General features: G+C 37.4%; 1 protein-coding gene across 6 annotated transcripts in view; it reads left to right on the top strand.

Moving 5' to 3' along the window:
- Positions 1-19,206, top strand: part of mrtfba (myocardin related transcription factor Ba) — a 233,184-nt gene that overhangs the window by 128,164 nt on the left and 85,814 nt on the right. Inside the window, exon 1 of one of the 6 annotated variants that reach the window (XM_059979313.1) lies at positions 8,765-8,943. The exons of the other annotated variants lie outside the window; for them this stretch is intronic. Coding sequence (XP_059835296.1) covers positions 8,889-8,943 — 55 coding nt within the window. The 5' untranslated portion in view covers positions 8,765-8,888. Of the gene's footprint in view, positions 1-8,764; positions 8,944-19,206 lie in introns of those variants that run through there. 6 annotated transcript variants of the gene reach the window in all.

The following is a 19,206-nucleotide window of genomic DNA, read 5'->3' as shown; positions in this document are numbered from 1 at the left end:
TTTCCTGGTGAAAATAACAATATTGTGTTTTTTTAAAGAAAAGAGCTTAGTTATTTAAAACAAAAGATTATTAATAAAAACTGTGTTAGTTGCAGTTTGCATCATCTCCCATTCTAATATAATTTTTAAATAAAATTAATGAACAATTATATGGAAAGCAGCAGAATTAATGTTTCAGATTGATGATTTTTCAGAACTATCTGCTATCCAAGTGTTAGGTAACAGATGAAATTTATTTTGCTGTTAGGCAAGGTAAGACATTTACCACAAGTGAAATACAGGCAATTTATTTGTTTAAATGTAATATCAGAGCATATAGAATGATCTCCATTTGTTAATTGTGTCTTTTCTATTGTGTCTTCCTTCACACACCTGTTTCTTTATGGACTTCAAAGGGTTGCAACTCAAAACATTGACTGTTTATTTCCCAACATAGGTGACACCTGACCCACTGAGTTCCTTCAGCAATTGGTTTGTATCATTCTCAGCTATCAGGTTATGACACATTAACGTGCACAAATAACCAGTAAAATATCACTACAGTATTTGCGAGTCTAAATCAGCTCCCTGTTCAGGAAGGCATTCATTTTAAAATGTTACTTTTTGGTTTCAGTTTTTTCTGTGGCTTCGCACTATTTGAAAGTTATAATTATTTCCAGTCCTAAAACTTATGCATTCCCATAATTTGGACCTCTTGCACAGATCCAGCTTTCATGGCTTTAACCAATGGCATCCTTGCCTCTCATCAGAATTGACTTTGAAGAGAAAACAAAAGTTGAAGATCGATGATTTTCTTGACGAGGGAGCTGTTGAAAAAGGAAAGGAGTAGTCCCTGATTAGGGTTAAACATTGTAGACCAGTGGTTCCCAACCTTTTTTTTGGCCATGCCCCACCTAATCACCTCTAAAATCCTGATGCCCCCTATGGTGATATATAATTCTTATTATTCAAAAAGTGAACTCCTATTCACCTGGAGGAAGCCTAAAAGACCATTAACTTGGTTTAAACAAGCTTGCAAAGAACATGGCATTCATGAAAGAGGAAAATAAAAGAACCAAAGGACTGTTAAAGTTCTGAGGAAGAAATTACTAAGAAATTGTAAAAAAAAAGAACATTAAGTGATATTAAAATAATAATAATAAATAAATAAATAAATAAATAAAACGATGCCGATTCGTTTCTACAGCATACGAAGACAGATACACTGTTTAAAAGAGATGACGCAATGTACACACCTTCACACCACCAAGAACCGAAAGCTACTGCAAAAAGCAGCATTGGCGCGACCTCGTACGAGTTTCTTACGAGTTTGGACTTGTTCATTCGTTCCTTCCTACATCAGTCAATTCATTAATTTAATTATGAAAGCTATTTGATGGTTGTAATGATGGTGATACACTACATATACAGTACATACGCAATTACACATGTACATACACACAAGTATTTTTATGGATGCATACTGTATATACACATATGTATTAACTCGCACACACACTCATACTCACACAGACTTACTAGAAAAAATTCACTGTTAATAACTCATTCTTGAATTGCCCCCCTTAAAAATCAAATTACCCCCCTGTGGGGCATACACCCCACGTTGGGAACCACTGTTTTAGACTCTTTCTGATCTCTGCTTTATCCAGGAGTAGAAATATATTGGAAGGTGCTCAGTTCTAAAAGAGTAAGTGGGATACAAACCAGCAAAAAAGGCAGATGTAGAAGAGAAATGTTAGAAAAGCTAAACTAGATGGAAGGAGAAAGGAGAGAAGCAGCAGTGGCAATTGATTGGAAATTTTCTGCCTTGCTCACAAAGGAATCCAAAGGTTTTTCACATTAGTTTGAGATCTACCTTGTCAAATTGATGAATTTTATGGACTTGTTAAAAAACATAGCAACCTAAGAGGTAGAATGAGGCTATTTTGGCCCTTGGGTTTGCTCCACAGTGAGATCATAGTTGACTTTGTACTTCATTGGCCATATTCCACTGCAATCCTTGTATCACTCAATTCATTCCTATGACCATGACTGCTAATTCTAAATTCTTTGGTGAGCCTCTTCTCTGAACTTCATATGCTCTAATGAGGTGACCTCTTATGCTTAGAAACTCTGGAGAATGGAGGCCTATGCTATTAAATTTCATTTGATAGACCCAACATTTCAGGAACTATTCTGGTGAATCTATCATATTTCTATAACAGTATATACATTTTTAAGTAGACCAAAATTGCATACAGTACTCCAGAATGATCTCATGAAGGTTCTGTATAACTGTAGTAAGATATGCTTACTGTTCTCTTTAATTCCTAATACAATGAAGGCCAGGTTACTCATTTGTCTTTCTAACTACCTGCTGCATATTACCTATCAGTGTCTTGTGCACACAATTCCATTGAACATTTAGCTTTCTAAACTCTTAACCATTTTAAATTGTACTTGATATTTTTGTCTTTTTCTACCAAAATAATAAACCCACCTTTCTCCACATTGTTTTCTATCTCCTATGTTGTTGTCCATTCACTTAACTTATCTGTATCCTTTCTTAGTCTCTGCATCCTCGGCACTGCTTTAATTCCCATTTAATTTCATAACATTAGCAAAGTCGCAAGTATTACAGTTTGTTCCTGCAGCCTAGTTGTAGATTGATGGTAGTTGGAACCCAGGCTCAAGTTCCTTAGGCATCTCACTAATCACAACCTGTAATCTTGGAAGAACAATTTACTCTTGCTCTTTATGTTTTAACCAAATATCAGTTTGACCTAGTATATTACTGTATCTCTAATTGACAAAGTATTGGGTGACTAGTTGCTTCACAACAAATTGAATTCTTATTGGCATTGGAAGATTGGGGCAGTTCTAATCTGTATCTACTGAAATATAATTAAGAATACAATCCAAAGAAAGAGCTGTAAAGTTGTCTGAATATTAATATTTAACTATCTACTTGTATTTTATATAACTTCCTGCATACATGTAACTGTTTTGTGTGTAGTTGTCACAGTATGTACAGTGTAAATGCAGTTGTTCAGTATCCTCTAGTGGTTACAATTCTATACAATTCTAGAAGCTTCTCTTGTATCACAGTGTTTGAATATGGGCTATCTGAGTGGCTAATTCTCATCTACAAATTTGAATGGAATGTTTCTTATTTATGGTATAAAAAGGGCTGAGCATGTAAGCCTGTCATCTTTAGTCTTTATTCATTCCCTTCCTTCCTTCTTTGTTCTTAGACTCCTGTTAATGTCTGTTTCCAGTTCTTTTTGCTCTATTAGCACTTAATAAATCGATCATGAAGCAACATGTTTTATGCCTCTTTGACTTCCAAAAAAATGTTGGATCAAAAAATCAAAATCAAACACCATCAAGTCTGCTCCTCCATGCAATCGTGGCTGATTTATTATCTCCCTCAACCCCATTCTCCTGGCTGCTTCTCATAACCTTCTAACCAAGACACCGAACTAATCAAGAACCTATCAACTTCTGCTTTAAATATACCCAATGACTTGGCAACGAATTCACAGATCGACTACCCTCTGGCTAAAGAAATTCCTTCCTCCTCATCTCTATTTTAAAGGCAGCTTTTGCCAACTTATGACCCATTGCCAGAAACATGCTATCCAAAACGTGTTATCTAATTGTTTAAAACATGTCACCTTTTGCCACATATGTTTTCCATATATGAGTAGTCAACAAAATAAGCATAAGTATTACCTAGTACCAGGAAAGGTGCATCAGTGTTCTTCAAGGTGGCTCCTCTGAAATGCGGGGAAAAACAGCTCATCACACAATTACACTTACCCTGTTGGAGATGGAAAATGTATCTGTGATAACACAGAACATTACACATTGGACAAGCCATTCAACCCATAATGTTGTGCCTAACTAATTAAACTTCTAATTAATCTAATCCCCTTTATCTGTACATTGACCATATCCTTCCTTACTCTGCATATTCATGTTCTTATCTAAGAGTCTCTTAAACACACCTCTACCCATTTTCCTTTACCATCACCCCTTGCATTGCATATCAGGCCTCCACCATTCCTATGTATTTTTAAAAGCTTGCCTTACTCATCTCCTTGGTACCTTCCCCCTGTCAACTTAAATACATTCTTTCTAGTACTAGGTATTTCAATCCTATCAAAAATATACTATCTACTATGCTATCTACTTTATCCATGCCTAGCATAATCTTATAAATTTCTACCAGGTTTCCCCTTTGCATCTGCCCCTCTAAAGAAAGCAGTTGCAGCTTGTCCAACCTTTCCTCATAGCAGGTGTCCTCCAAACCAGGCAGCATCCTGATAAAACCTCTTCTGCACCTTCTGCAGAGCCTACACATCCTTCCTATATGGAGGTGACTAGAACTGAATACATTGCTCAGCTGTAACATTAACTTCCTGTCTCTTAAACTCTGCCTCAACTGATTAAAGCAAGCATGCAATACACCTTCTTTGCCACCTGATCAACTTGTGCAGATACTATTAGAGAGCCATGTACCTGAGCCCTCTGTTAATCAATGCTGTTAAGAATCATGCCATTAACTCTATTCTCCTCTTGTGTTGTATTTCCAAAAGTGCAGCACCTCAGACTTGCCTGCATTAAGCTCCATCTGTCACTTCTGCTCATATCTGCAACTGAACTACTGTTCATCATTTGATAATCTTTTATGCAATCCACAAAACTACCAATTGTTGTGTCATCTGCAAACTTACTACCACTCTGCTACATTTGCATCCAAATTATTATATGACAATCAAACAGGTCCCAGTACTGACCCCTGTGGAATGCCACTAGTCACAGACCTTCATCCAGAGTAAGTCCCTTTCAACGTTACACTCTGGGCAAGGCAATATGGGGTCTAATTAGCTAAGTCACTGTGGATCCCATATATCCTAATTTTCTGTATGAGCATACCATCTGGGACTGTTGAATACTTTATTAAAATCTATGCTTGCAACATTCACTGCTCTGCATTCATTAATCATCTTTGTCATCTGCTCGAAAAGCTGAATTCAAATTTATCAAACATGACTTGTCTTTTACAAAAGCACCCTGACTGCCCTTAATTAGATCGTTCTTCTCCAAATGATCACAAACTCTATTCCTAAGAATCCTCACCATTAGTTTCCTTATCTCTGACACGACTCTCAGCACTTCATAATTTTAAGGATCATCCCTACTACACTTCTTGAACAAAGAAACATTAGCTGTCTGGATTTGGACATGTTTATTATTGTCACAAGTTTGGGGCATGGTGACGGATTCTCTTATTTATTGTTTTGCCATAAGTGCTGTCTATTCATTGATTATAATGAAATTTAGCTTGAAGAATGCAGAGCTAATTTATTGCATAACAACAAACATAGAAAATTGGAAATTTTAACTGAGTATGAATGGATTTTCACTCTTTATCAGGTGCTGAACTAAATGAGTCTGCCATTGTGATAGGTAATGTTTATAAATGGTATTAGTTTCAAGATTCAAGATTCAAAAACTTTATTGTCAGAATGAGACAGCGTTTCCCAGGAGCAGTGCAATCATAGCATAAGAAATGCAACACTAAATAATAAACATAACAATAAATAGTAAAACATAACAACCACATGTCAGTTAAAAACAAGTTATAAGTGTCCAGTGCAAGTTAAAAGTGTCCAAAGCAGAGTCAGGTAGAGCAGCTACTTAGCAGTCTGACTGCCTGTGAAAGGAAGCTGTTTAGTAGCCTTGTGGTTTTAGTTTTGATGCTCCTGTAGCATTTAACTGATGGCAAAAGAACAAACAGTTCATGGAGAGGGTGTGAGGGGTCTTTAATGATGTACCGTGTCTTCTGGAGGCATCGACTCTGAAAGAGATCTTGGACAGAAGGTAGGGAGACCCCAATAACTTTCTCTGCTCCCCTAGTTTCCTATTAGCACTCTATTAACCAATTGATGTAATTCATTTATTGTTTACGTATCATTCTTTCTTGTTGAGTGTTTCACTATTAAAAAAATAAAACTAGTTTTGATCAATTTAGCATTATTTTCAATTCATTTTCTTTGCCCTTTACCTGCTCAAAAGTGGTTTATTTTTTTCTTGATTATTGAATCTGATTGTAGAAGTGAACAGGGTTAAGATCAAGGGCTATCCAGACTGTCTCTGAGATGTCCTGTTCCTATCTTGTACTGTGTTCTCTGTACCACTTGTTACCTCATTTTAAAAAAGGTCATGGCCTCAATTGATGCATCACTATTTGAAGTTAATTTTGCATAGTATTGTACAGCAGAAGTAACTTCTATTTCAAAAATGTACAATATTTTGGAAAATCGCACCTGGTTAGCCAGGTAACTAATCACTCCTCCCATTTGCAGATTGTCAAGATAAGACAACACCACATGAGTAAAAGACAAACATTCGTTATGGGTTAAATTCAATTCTGAAAAGCATCAGGTCATAGTTATACCCCAGTTTAAGGATTATTACCTCATGCCTATGGAATTCTGTTTTTCACAACACAAAACAGAAAACACTCCCTGTTAATGTACTCAGCTAAAATGTATCTTTGCTTGCATCAGTATAGAAATCCCAATATATTAGTTAATAAAGATGTGTTATATTCAGGCCTTCTGACAATCAGCAGAGCTCTAACGTCTGTCTAAATATATTAGTGAAAAAGCATTTTTAAAAAGCCAAGGTTTCGATGCACATAAACAGTCAGGTACAGTGTGAGGTTATGAAGACAAATAGTGTGTGTTGGCTTTTATTATAAGTAATTTGGAGTGCAGTTGTATGAGATCATGCTGAATTTTTAGGGAACTTTAATACATTTAGCACAGCATTTTTGATCTCAGCAACAAAGGAAGGATATGCATGGAAGGAGTGGAAGATTGATTCCAGAGGTGTCAGCTTGTTCAATGGAGGAACGTAGAACATCTTGTGCCTGTAATTAAGTTTAGGAGGATGAAAAATGATTTAATTGAAACAAGAGGTTTTGAAGGGTTGATGCTGAGAGATATATCCTTTGGTTGGAGAATGTATTAGAGTAAGTGACATCATTTTCGGATAATGGGTCAGCAATTCAGAACTGAGCTGAGGAGCAATTTGTTTACTTCAGGAGTTGTGCATCTTTGTAACTTGCTGCTCCAGAGAGACTGTAGATGTTCAATTGTTAATATATTCAAGGTTATGTTTTAATAGATTTTTGGGCACTAATGGAAGTGAAAGATGAGGATTGAGCTGGAAGGTGGATGAGACAGATGATCAGCCCAGATCATATTGATTGTCGAAGCTGTGTCTCAGCCCAAAATCTTATATAACTACTACCTGGCTTGCTGAGTTCCTCCAGCATTTTGTGTGTGAATAGCCTTTTCTTTTTTTAATTTTCTCACACTATCAATGCCCTCCATGATTTGATGCCCTCCATAAGGTTTCCCCTCTAATTTTTAAAGTAAATGCTGAAATATCACGCTCTTAAAATAACAATATTAAAATATTTATAGTTTGAATTTTTTGAAGCAATTGCAGGTTGCACCATTTAAAAAAAAATTCTCCTGCTTCATGTTATAAATTGTTAAATTTTCAAAACATTTTTACATTGAAAATAATCTAGGAATACTTGAAATTCTTATCAGTTCACTGCTTTCTCAAGATTATGCTGGAGAGGCTTATAAAGCAGCTTGGTGGAATCAGTGAGAGTGACTTCTGGATCAAAGTATGTAACTTTGCATTTGAGTATTCCGGATATTACTTTCATAGTGTAGTGACCTCAAGTGGTAACAGTTCTATCTTTGCTCCTGCTGGAAAACCTGACCATTACTAAATAATAGTATTTAATTTAAAATTTGTATAATAAATACTTCAAATCAGAGAAAAAATTACTTTGGCAATCAACAGATGTTAACCAACCAATTTTCTTTATTCTAATTCTACTCCAATTTCTTTTTTATTTTGGTCGCTATACTGGATAGATGGCCAGTGCGGCTATGTGAGTAGGTATTAGAAAATTTAGTTTTTACTGGGCTCATGATCTCATTTCCAATGTGAACAGAGTGAATCTAAATATTAAAATGGCATCAAAGTGGATTGTTTAACTATTTTTGCCTAACTAATGTGAAAAGTTTACAAGAAAATTTGTTTCAAGAGGTACAGTGTCTCTTCTGTTAATCCTGTGCACTTTTATTGGGACACGATTATAGTTCTGATTGTGTCTAGCTTGACTAATTTCACTCTGAAACCACATGCATTTCTCCTGACTAAGCAGTGGTTAGCTTGCTGGGTATCACATTTCTCAATCTAAGCTTGAACCATTTGGTTCAGAAATGAGATTTAAATGCTATTAGAGCTCAGGCACTGATTGCATAATAGAAGCCAGATTGATCAAGCATTAAACATACAGATTCTTTTGCAATATTAACATGCCTAGCTTTCATTGGTGACTGTCAGTCCAGTGAGCCTTGCTATAAACTGGATCTGACATGACCTCTCAACTTATTGTGAGGGGTAGAAGCTGAAGCAGTTTTATGAAAATTGACATTTTTGTAAGAGCTTAACTGGCTTATGTGCCAGTACAAGAAAGCAATGATTTAATCTTTCTTTTGGAACTACGGACCACAAGGACCTTTAAGATCATGAGTACAAAAGCAGCAGTTCCTGTGATAATTGGTGTCTGGCAGGATTCCTGAAAGGGGCTGACTCACTGACTGCTTTCTGCACCGGGGCGGCTCTGATTGGTACTCTCACGATAGCAAGGTCTTGGTTTGCCTCTCAAAAGCAGACTCCTGCAGTCCTGTAACAGGCTTTTGGTGTGCATACTGGATGCCTGACATATTTTCTGTGTATTTCAATGGAACTAAATTACAAATCAAAAGCAAAATATCGTGATTCTGTGGGATTTCAGGCATTAGCAGATGGCTCTGCTTGAACCCAAGAGGACCATTGTATTACGAAGTAAATTTAAATCAGGTGAATGTTTGTCTTTTCTTTTACGTTAAAGTCAAATGTCTTAGTCTGGAGTAAACAGTTTGAAGTGTACACACAAAAATGATTATTTTGATTCACCAAAGTCTATAGTTGTAGTTTGGCCTGCACTGTCAGTTGTTTGGGGGAGGAAACAGAAACATTGAGTAGGGGTGTGTTCTGTGACCAAATCTACAGTATGATAACCTTTCCTGTTAGATAATATAAACTTTCCTGCTATTTATTTGATTAATAAGATCTTGTAGGCGTGTTCTGTAAGCATATTCATTAAATGAAGAAAATCATATCTGTGCTGTGTTATATGGTAAAGGACTTTGCTTGAGTAGATTTTTTAAAAAATGAGCAAAGTAGTTTTACACTCAAATAACAAAACCTGAAATGGTTAAGAAGTTCAGAAATGTTGATCAAAGATCCTAAACGGATCAGTGTCATTTGTAAAGTCCTTGGATCTGTCAATAAAATTGCTCAGAACTAGTTAAATGTAACATCAGCCTTTCCAGGGAAAACTTGTTTTGCATGAACTTTGGATTTGTAGGAACCTGTATGCCTTTTGTGTCCACCAAGTGTTTATATTTCTGTTGCAACTTACAAAGAGTATTTTTAAACTGCTGCCAACGTTCTTGCTGACTTGTTTTATTTCATTTAAAAATTTAAAAGTTATACAAATTGTGAAAGGGCATAATTACCAATTGTATTTTAGTAATTATAGTTGAAAACGAGGCTGCAGGATCAGGATAAGAGAACAAGAATGTTCACAGGACTGAATGAAAACATCCATGGTAACAATATAGCCTGAGGGGACATAAGCAAAGTCATAAGGGGACATGTCAAGGCTCATGCTGTACATTTAGGCCATAGTAACAACATTTTAAGATTGCTGAATCCACCAGGATTACTGGGAACAAGCAAGCAATCCCCTTGGGTGTCACAAGGAAAACCACCTCCATCTTCTGAGTTCATTGGTTCCTCTGTTACTTTCAGTATCAGAGCCATCATAAGCTAAATGCACCGTAGATTGCTTCCAGCTACAATGTTCTGAAGCTTTTTTTTCCCCCTATGGTTAGCTTTTATTGTATAAAGTGAAATACTGGTCCAAATGTTTCAGGAAAAGTAACAGGGAATTTACAGTTAATAATGTACAATTCAGCCAGGAAGTTAAAATGGAAAAAAAAGCCATTCTGAGCTGCGAGTCTCCAGAACTTATTGACCCATTACTTCGTACAAACAATTGGCTTCCTTTAACCAGCTAGTTTCTTTAAAGAACACGAAGGATTTAAAAACATTAAACTAATTTATAATTTGTACTTAACTATACAAGATCCCTTTTAATGACCTGGTATTTGTGCAATGCCAAACAATTACTTCGATCCAGTAAAGAACAATTTCAATTTTTAAGTCTCTTTCTTAAATTCCTCATGAAAGGTTTTTAAATTTTTCAAATTTGTCTTTTATTTCCTCATTTTAATTCACCTTTTGAGATCTTGGCATTGCTGGTAATTTGAGCTGGCATATGGAGAGTATTCCATCACACTTGTGATTTGTGCCTTGTAGATGCCTTTTGGAGCTTTTGGAGGCAAACCACTTGTCATTTGGTACCTAACCTGCTTTAATAGTTGCAATATTTTTGTAGCTGCTCATATTGAGTGTTCATTTAGTGGTGACCTCAATCTCCATCCCTCATCACCCACTATGACACATATCAAGAATTCCATTGCTGTCGCATTGGACACTCACTCACCAATACACTTACCTACAGAACTGCTCTACGACAGATACCATAACATCTATCGTGCACCTGGCCCTGGCACCTAGAAAACAAGGACACTTATGCTGCTTCTGGATTTCAGCTTGGTATTCAACGTAATTGTCCCACAGACCTTGGTGAACAAACTCCTTTGCCTTGGTCTTAAGTATAAATGGGCGTTGGACTTCCTAATGGACAGACCTCAGATAGTCAGGATGCACAATCACTCCTCCCTATCCATCATCCTCATCACAGGTGGCTTCCAAGGCTGTGTGCTAAGCCCATTGTTGTAAACTCTGCTCACAATAGACTGCATGGCCAAACGCCCAAGAAATCACATTGTCAAGTTCACTGATGACATGATAGTAGGAGGGCTCATCACCAACAACAATGAGATAGCCTACAGAGAGGAGGTGGAAGAGCTTGAGGCCTGGTGCCAGGAAAATAATCTCTTCCTCAATGTCGACAAGACAGTTATTAGCTTGATGGTTATTGATTTCAGGAGAACTCGCACCACTTACACGCCCCCCCCCCCCCTTATGTCAACAGTACTCCACTTCATATGCACAACCTCTCGTGGTCCCAGAACACATCCAACACAGTCAGGAAAGCTCACCAAAGCCTCTACTTCCTGAGGGGGCTAAAAAAATCTGGACTTTGCATATCCATACTCACACCATCCTACAGATATGGAGTAGAGAGGATCCTATCAAGCTGCATCACAGCTTAGTGTGGAAACTGCACTGTGGTGGACAAGAAGACTCTACAATGGGTAGTCGAGACTGCCCAATGCATCAGTGGCACCTGCCTACCCATTCTCAGGGACATGTATATGAAAAGGTGCTGGTAAAGGGCCAGTAACATCATGAAGGATCCCAAGCACCCAGCTCGTGAACGGTTTGTCCCACTCCTATTAGCGAGGAGGCTATGTTACACCCACGCTTGGACCACTAGAGTAAAAAAAAAGTTACTTTCCTCAAGCAATATGGCTGATCAACACCTCCACCCACTAACTTCGTCACTACTTTTATTATTTACCACGTTAGTTACCTTATATACAGCCTACCATCACTTTACTAACATAGAATCGATATATGTATGGAAACTATATTACAAATTTATATTTTTGCATTTTTATTACTATTATTATTGTGTTCTTTATCTTTTATGTTTTTATTTTGTATCGCATCAGATCCAGAGTAGCAATTATTTCATTTTCCTTAAACTTGTGTACAGAAAATGATATTAAACAACTTTCAATCTTTTTCAGACAATGCCTGAATATTGTCTAGGTTTTTTCTGAATGTAGGCATGCTGTCCTTCAATTGCTGTGGAAATACAAAAAGAATTAAATAATGTGTGTAATTATCAGTGAACATCCCCAGCAAATGATGGAAGGTGGATCATTAATAAAGCAACAAAAGTGTTGTGCCTAATTATGCCCTAAGCAATACATGAAAATATGTCCTGAGTCTGGGATGAGTGTCCTCCAGCAACTACAGTAATCTTTCTTTAAGCAAGATATGACTTCAACCACTGGAATATTTTACCTCAAAGCTATTGAGAGTCTTGGCCTTACTGGATGCCACATTTGATCAAGCACTGTCAGGATATAAAGGGTAATCATTGTTACCTCACCTTTGGAATTCAGTTCTTTGGTGTATCTTTGGGCCAAGGTCTGGAGCTGAGTGGTCCTAGTGAAATCTAAATTGGACCTTTGTTTGCGGGGTTGATTGATTGGACAGTAATTAGTCTTTTTGCTTTCTGTGAACAGTATGTTTTATTTCAAATGATCAGAAACATGCCATCATTGTAACTATGCTAGACAACTTGGCTGAATGCATAGTAGGTCCTCGAATGCAAATCTTAACCACTATAGCTGAGACACTTTCGGATTGCCAGGGCCCATATTTTATCCAGCGCTCATGGTTCTTCTACTACTTGAAGTGAATCAAATGGGTAGAGGACTATTTTTGCAATGGGGGTAACGTCAGGAGGAAGCCATAATAGATCATCCTCTTAGCAGTTCTGAGTGAACATGAATGTAAATATGCCAGCCTTGTCATTACCACTTGGATGCTGGGCTCTGTGGTGAGTGTCGAAATAATTTCAATAAATGGCTACTGGAATGCTGACACAGTCTTTGCACCAAAATACATTTTCTATTGCTGATTATTGTAGTCAGCAGAACATAACTGGGACAGTGAAAGACTTAGCTCATACTTGGATAAATAAGCAATGTGGTTGATTCTTGTGCACATCATTTTTGAATTATTGCCAGTGGTTTATAAGGAAATGATGTATGAACCACTAATTTATCATAACCACTGGACTAATACTCACAAAGCAACTTCCTCAAAGAATAATAGCTGACGTCTACAGTTTTGTTTGCCTCCCACAGATTTAAGATGGAGCAATGTTCTATAAATCTGCAACACTCATCTTCAATATTCTGCATTGTTATATTTTGCTGTAAGTAGATAGAATTATGAGAAAAATACAAACTGCAAATATGCATCAAAAGTGAATAAAATGGCTTTAGGTGAGTGCAGAAGTTTAGAGAGCATAAAATTCTCCAAGATTGATCTTCAGTCTAAGTTATTTTAAAGATGCCATTGGAGTAGCTATAGAAGGTACAATTAGCCACACATGGTATTGATTTATTACTGTCACAATGTTAACTAGGGATTTTTATTCCCAATTGTTATCCATGACCTAGGCCTTCCAGCCACTGAGGATCTGAACAGCAGATTTTCTTCAGTCTCTGCTGGCAAAGGAGATAGATGCGGTGGGGGAAACTGTTCCAGTAGGCCCACCACTTTGTACTGTATGGTGTAATGAGTAGTTTTGCATAAAATGGGCTGCATTGGAAAATTGGGACACAAGTCATCTTCTGAACGATGACCCAGTAGTTAATGGCTTTTATTTTGTATTGTACTCCCTAATTCTTGTACACTTTTATCCTCCTCTTGCACCCTACTGATTACCACCCATTTCTATTGTTCTGCAGATGAATCAGTGCTCTTTGTTGAGTGTAGCATATTCCTCCTGTTTACATTATTATCAAGCCATCTGACTAATCCATGTTCAATAAGGGTTATAAGATATACCAGGAGTGGTGCATGCATAGATGAAGAACAAACTTTATCACAGTACCAATGAAAAATTATGTTTGTGCTCAACCACATCATGTAGATAGTGCTAACCGGCTAATAAATCATTACATCACTCTCAGTCCTGCCACCTGGTGACAACGATTGCTTAGCAACTAAAAGGAGGAAAAATTCTACAGTCAAATTCCCCATTCAGATTTGCAAGTAGCCAACTAATTTGGCTTCCTCTATGTGACATGAGGAAGTGGGTTTTTGAGACTACCGTAGAAAGGGTGCAGAGGAGATGTACAAGGATGTTGCCTGGATTGGGGAACATGCCTTGTGAGAATAGGTTGAGTGAACTCTGTCTTTTTTCCTCAGAGCGACGGAGGATGAGAGATGTATAAGATGATGAGAGATATTGATTGCGTGGATAGTCAGAGGCTTTTTCCAAGGGCTGAAATGGCTGGCACGAGAATGCACTGTTTTAATGTGCTTGGAAGTAGGTACAGAGGAGATATCAGGGGTAAGTTTTTTTTATGCAGAGAGTGGTCAGTGCGTGGAATGGGCTGCTAGCGACAGTGCTGGAGGTGGATATGATAGCGTCTTTTAAGAGGCTCCTGGACAAGTATATGGAGCTCAGAAAAATAGAGGGCTGTGGGTAACCCCAAGTAATTTCTCAGGTAAGGACGTGTTTGGCACAGCTTTGTGGGCTGAAGGGTCTGAATTGTGCTGTAGATTTCTGCTTTTGCTTCTGCTTGGTACTGCGCAAGCGCTGCCGGACGGCTGTTATTACGCGCAGTCGGTGTGAAGTCGCGCAGTCGCATAGGCCTTCTATGTTTCTAATGGGTCTGAGCGACATCTTTTTGAAAGTGAAGAGTATCTGTCCTCCAAGATTAAGAAGATAGATTCTCCTTGGCTGATGCCATTAGAGTATTGGTACCTACCAAGCACTGGGAAATTGCTTTGATGTGCTGCATCTGCTGTAATCAAAATGAACTCAAAGCAGTGAGTGAATTGTCATGTATTCAGACTATTCCCAATTTAGTTACTGATAACTTCTTCCTGAAGTTCTGTTTGTGGTCTGCCAGAAGCACTTAGATTTGTTTAGGAATTTGTGCAGGAATTTAAATTTGTTGGCTTTGAGTGACACACACTGATCATTAATGTTTCAAGGGAAACTTGCAAGTGTAGCCATGAACCTGCTTTAATAGACAGATATTCAAATGGTCCATGTCCCTGTTGGTCATCCTCTCTGGGAATTCTTCTAGCCTCAGTCATAATTACAGTTTTGATCCAAATATGAACATGGGATGAGAATTCCAGAGATGAGGTCAGAATAACTTCTTTTCCACATTAAGGTTGTAGTCACTGAAAGGTGCCCAATAAACCTGAAATTGATGGAAATTAAAAATAATCTCTTCATTGGTCGGAGTCATACCTGAACAAGCAAAAGTTACTGTTTGGTGATAGCTGGTCATCTCAGCCCAACGATCATACTGCATGAGCTCTAGAGTATTATTTTAATCTTGTTCACCATTCATAAATTTGGCATTAAAATCAGTAGATTTGAACAGCTACCCACAATAATTAAGGCACAAAAGTACTTCATAATCTTGCTGATGTTGCCCAGGCTGTGTAGCATTCTAGATGTTGAATATTCTTGGAACTGTTGAGTTTCCATAGCCGACTATGTCTGTGGCCTGGTATTTTTTTCAAATTGTCAAAATTAATACAAAATCATAAGTAAATCTGGGTGATCTGAGCTAAAGCCTATCATCTCTAAAATTACAAATGATTGCTGTGGCTAGTAAGGCCAGTAATGAAACATAATTTCCCCATCAACATTGTAAAGCAACATGACATTAAAATTATCAGTCACAGAAAAATGAAGTAGGAACCAGTTTTCATTGAGCTGCTTAGAGTTTTTAAAAAAACCTCCAAGCAGTGTCCTCTTTGAAAATTTCTGTGCTATGGATTTGTACTGCAGTAGAGATCTTTCCCACCATCTCCTGCTGTTCTAAAGGAATATAAGTTTAACTAAGTTCACTGATGTTGACCCTACTTTGCTGCTTCTCATTAATTGATTTCAATACTTTTTTAAAAACTTTGTGGAAAACGTGATGATTCCCTGTGTTCATAACTTTTTTTTCCAAATAGGAATGTTATGTCTATTTATCTTTGAAACTTGCTAAACACACACCCAGCTGTTGTATTTCAAAGGATTGTCCTTTACAATCCAAAATATCTCTTAATTTCTTCTAAGGACGCATATTTGTTATAACATTGCAAAGATAGAAATTTTTTAAAAACTAGTCATAGTACAGATTCCCCCTCCCCCCCCCATTTGGAACAACTCTTAAAGAACTCAAACTAATCGAGAAAATAGCCGGGATTTCCTTGATTATTTGGGATACTATGCCACTTAATTTCGGCAAGAGACTTGCTGAAGTTTCCAACCAGCATCAGTCACATGTGCTTATGTGGCCGTTAGTTACAACTGCCATGCTTTAAGCTAACAGTTTTTAAATAGCGTCATAATAGATAAATAGATAATAAATAGCATGTGTTTGTGTTCAAAAATCAGTGATTTTTGTTGCTGATAGTTAGTGAGAGATAAGCAGTAAGACAATTCAGAACAGTTTTGCTCACTACAGTTTCAAGTATTTTGGCTTGAAGACACCAGAAACGACTGTGAGTGAAAATGAAATAATTTCACTACTTCAAGTTACGTACTTCGATGAACTTGAAGGTATTGCCAATCATCTTGAATATTACAATGAAAATGAAGATTTGGAGGATGCAATTGTCAAAAGCATTGTATGAAGGCAGTCCATTGTCTGTGCTGATTTTGTTCATTTACAGTCAGTCATAAGGACACAGCAGCGTACACTGGATGAATTCCTCTGTCAATAACTATTAGAAACGAATACACAGTTTTATAGTACTATAGTGGTATAGGTACTGTTCTAATTAGTTCTACATTTCATTTAAGTACATATTTGTTACTTAATTAAACAGTAGGTTATCTTTTTGTAATACTTTTTAACATTTCCATGAAACTTAGTCTAATTGGGGTAGCTGCTTAATTGGGCCAAAATGTACTGCTCCTGCTGTGTCCCAATTAACCGGAATCAACTGTATTTCTATCCCATAATGAGGTATGTCTTGGTTTCACTGTGGTCCTTTAGGTAAAGGAATATGCTGGCCTATATTTGATTCTAGATCCACAGCAATGTGAGTGACCATAGTACTCTCTGAGATGTCTATCTTCCCAGTTCAAGGGAAGTAGGACTGGGCAATAAATGCTGGAAACAGCTACTTCATGATTGACTTTTTAAAAAATGGCAAATATCAGGACTGGCAAAAAAAAATGATGTAACCTAGGTTAACTGTTTCTCACCTTTAAAATGTTCTTTTTTCCATGTATTTTCTGGAAGGCCCATTTAATTTAGGAGGTTATTTAATGTTAGAGGGCGGTATAGTATTGAAGAATTGTGTGTGTTTCAGTTACCTGATTGATCAACGTGTTTTACCTTAAGCAAAATGGTAAAAATCTTCATTGGTATCCAGTCATACCGTTGAAGTCCATTGATTCTCTGGACAAGGAAAGTACTTCATCTTCTAATATTAATTTTCATTCATTTAAGATTGGGATCCATGTAGAGCAGCACCTCCTGAAGGGGGAATAATAGTCCATTTCCAAACTGGACAGAGCTAGATTATGTATTTCTTTTAACTATTCCAGAAAAATTGTAAAACTATCAGAATTATCGACCACAGCTCAGCATTCAAAGCCATTATCCCCTCAAAACTAATCAATAAGCACAGATGTACCACAGGGCTATGTGCTTAACCCCCTGCTCTATTTGCTTTACACCTATGACTATGTGCCCAAGCACAGCTCTAATACAATAAATAACTTTGCTGATTGCACCACTATTGTGGTGATGAATCAGCATACAGGCGAGAGAATGAAAATTTGGCTGAGTGGTGTCATAACAACAATCTTTCACTCAATGTCAGCAAGACCAAGGAACTGAATTATAGAGTTCAGGAGAGAAAAAACAGAGTTTCATGAGCCAGTTCTCATTGGAGGATCAGAGGTGGAGAGGGTTAGCAACGTTAAATTCCTGGATATTGCTATTTCAGAGCATCTGTCCTGGGCTCAGAATGTACTGTAATTACAAAAAAAGCATGGCAGCGCCTCTACTTCCTTGGGAGTCTCTGGAGATTCAGCATAACATCTAAAACTTTGACAAACTTATATAAATGTGTAGTGAAGACCGTATTGACTGGCTGCATCATGGCCTGGTATGGAAACACCAATACCTCTGAATGGAAAATTGAACAAAAGACAAAAGGTAGTGGATTTGGCCCAGTACATCACAGGTAAAGCCCTCCAAACCATTGTAGGAAAGCAGCATCCAAGATCAACAGAGATCACCACCACCCAGGCCATGCTCTGTTCTCACTGCTGTCATCCAGTAGAAGGTACAAGAGCCTCAGGACTCGCACCACCGGGTTCAAGAGCAGTTACTACCACTCAATCATCAGGCTCTTGACCAGAAGGGGATAACTGCACTCACTTGGCTCATCATTGAGATGTTCTCACAACCAATGATCTCAGAGGACTCTTTATCTCAGTATCTCACATTCTCTTTTCTTATTGCTATTTATTTATATTTGCATTTGTACAGTTTATCTTCTGCACTCTGATCTTTCATTCATCCTGTTATAGTTACTATTTTCTTGATGTGCTGAGTAATAAAATTTACTTTGAACTTTGAGACTAAGTAATTGTGCGCTAAAAGTCCTAAGGAAAAGATGTACTACAGGTGTTGAAAATTGTAAGTAAAAACAGAGAAAAATCTAAAAATGATCTTTTAGATCACTTATCTAAAAGATTTCTCTCTCCACAGATGCTGTCTGACTTGCTGCATTTTTCAGCATCTCTGCTTTTCTTTTAAATCATCTGATTGTTTTCAACAACTGGTGGAGTTGTAGACAGTGTAAAGAACCATCAAAAAATACAGTGAGATATAAATCAGTGGACAGACAAAGTACAGATGGAGTTTAATCCAGACAAGTGTGAGGTGTTGCACTTTGGGAGGTCAAATTATTGGAGAAAGTAAACAGCTAGTGGAAGACCCCTTAATAGCATTAAAGTACAGAGGGATCTTGGGGTCCCGGTCCATAGTTCACTGGAAGTACTGAAACAAGTTGATATGGTTATAAAGACTCTCCACCTCTGATCCTTCAGTGAGGACTGGCTTGCCTTCATTGGTACGGGTGTCGAATATAAGAGTAAGGAAGTCATTCTCTGGCTATATAAAACTTCAGTCAGACCCCACTTGGAATATTGTGTGCAAGCCTGGTTGCTCTTTTACATGAAGGATGTGGAGAGGGTAA

This window comes from Hypanus sabinus, chromosome 9, assembly GCF_030144855.1.
Source record: "Hypanus sabinus isolate sHypSab1 chromosome 9, sHypSab1.hap1, whole genome shotgun sequence".
NCBI lineage: Eukaryota > Metazoa > Chordata > Chondrichthyes > Myliobatiformes > Dasyatidae > Hypanus > Hypanus sabinus.
The sequence above is the reverse complement of the archived record's forward strand: the minus strand, read 5'-3'. Positions and strand labels throughout refer to the sequence as shown.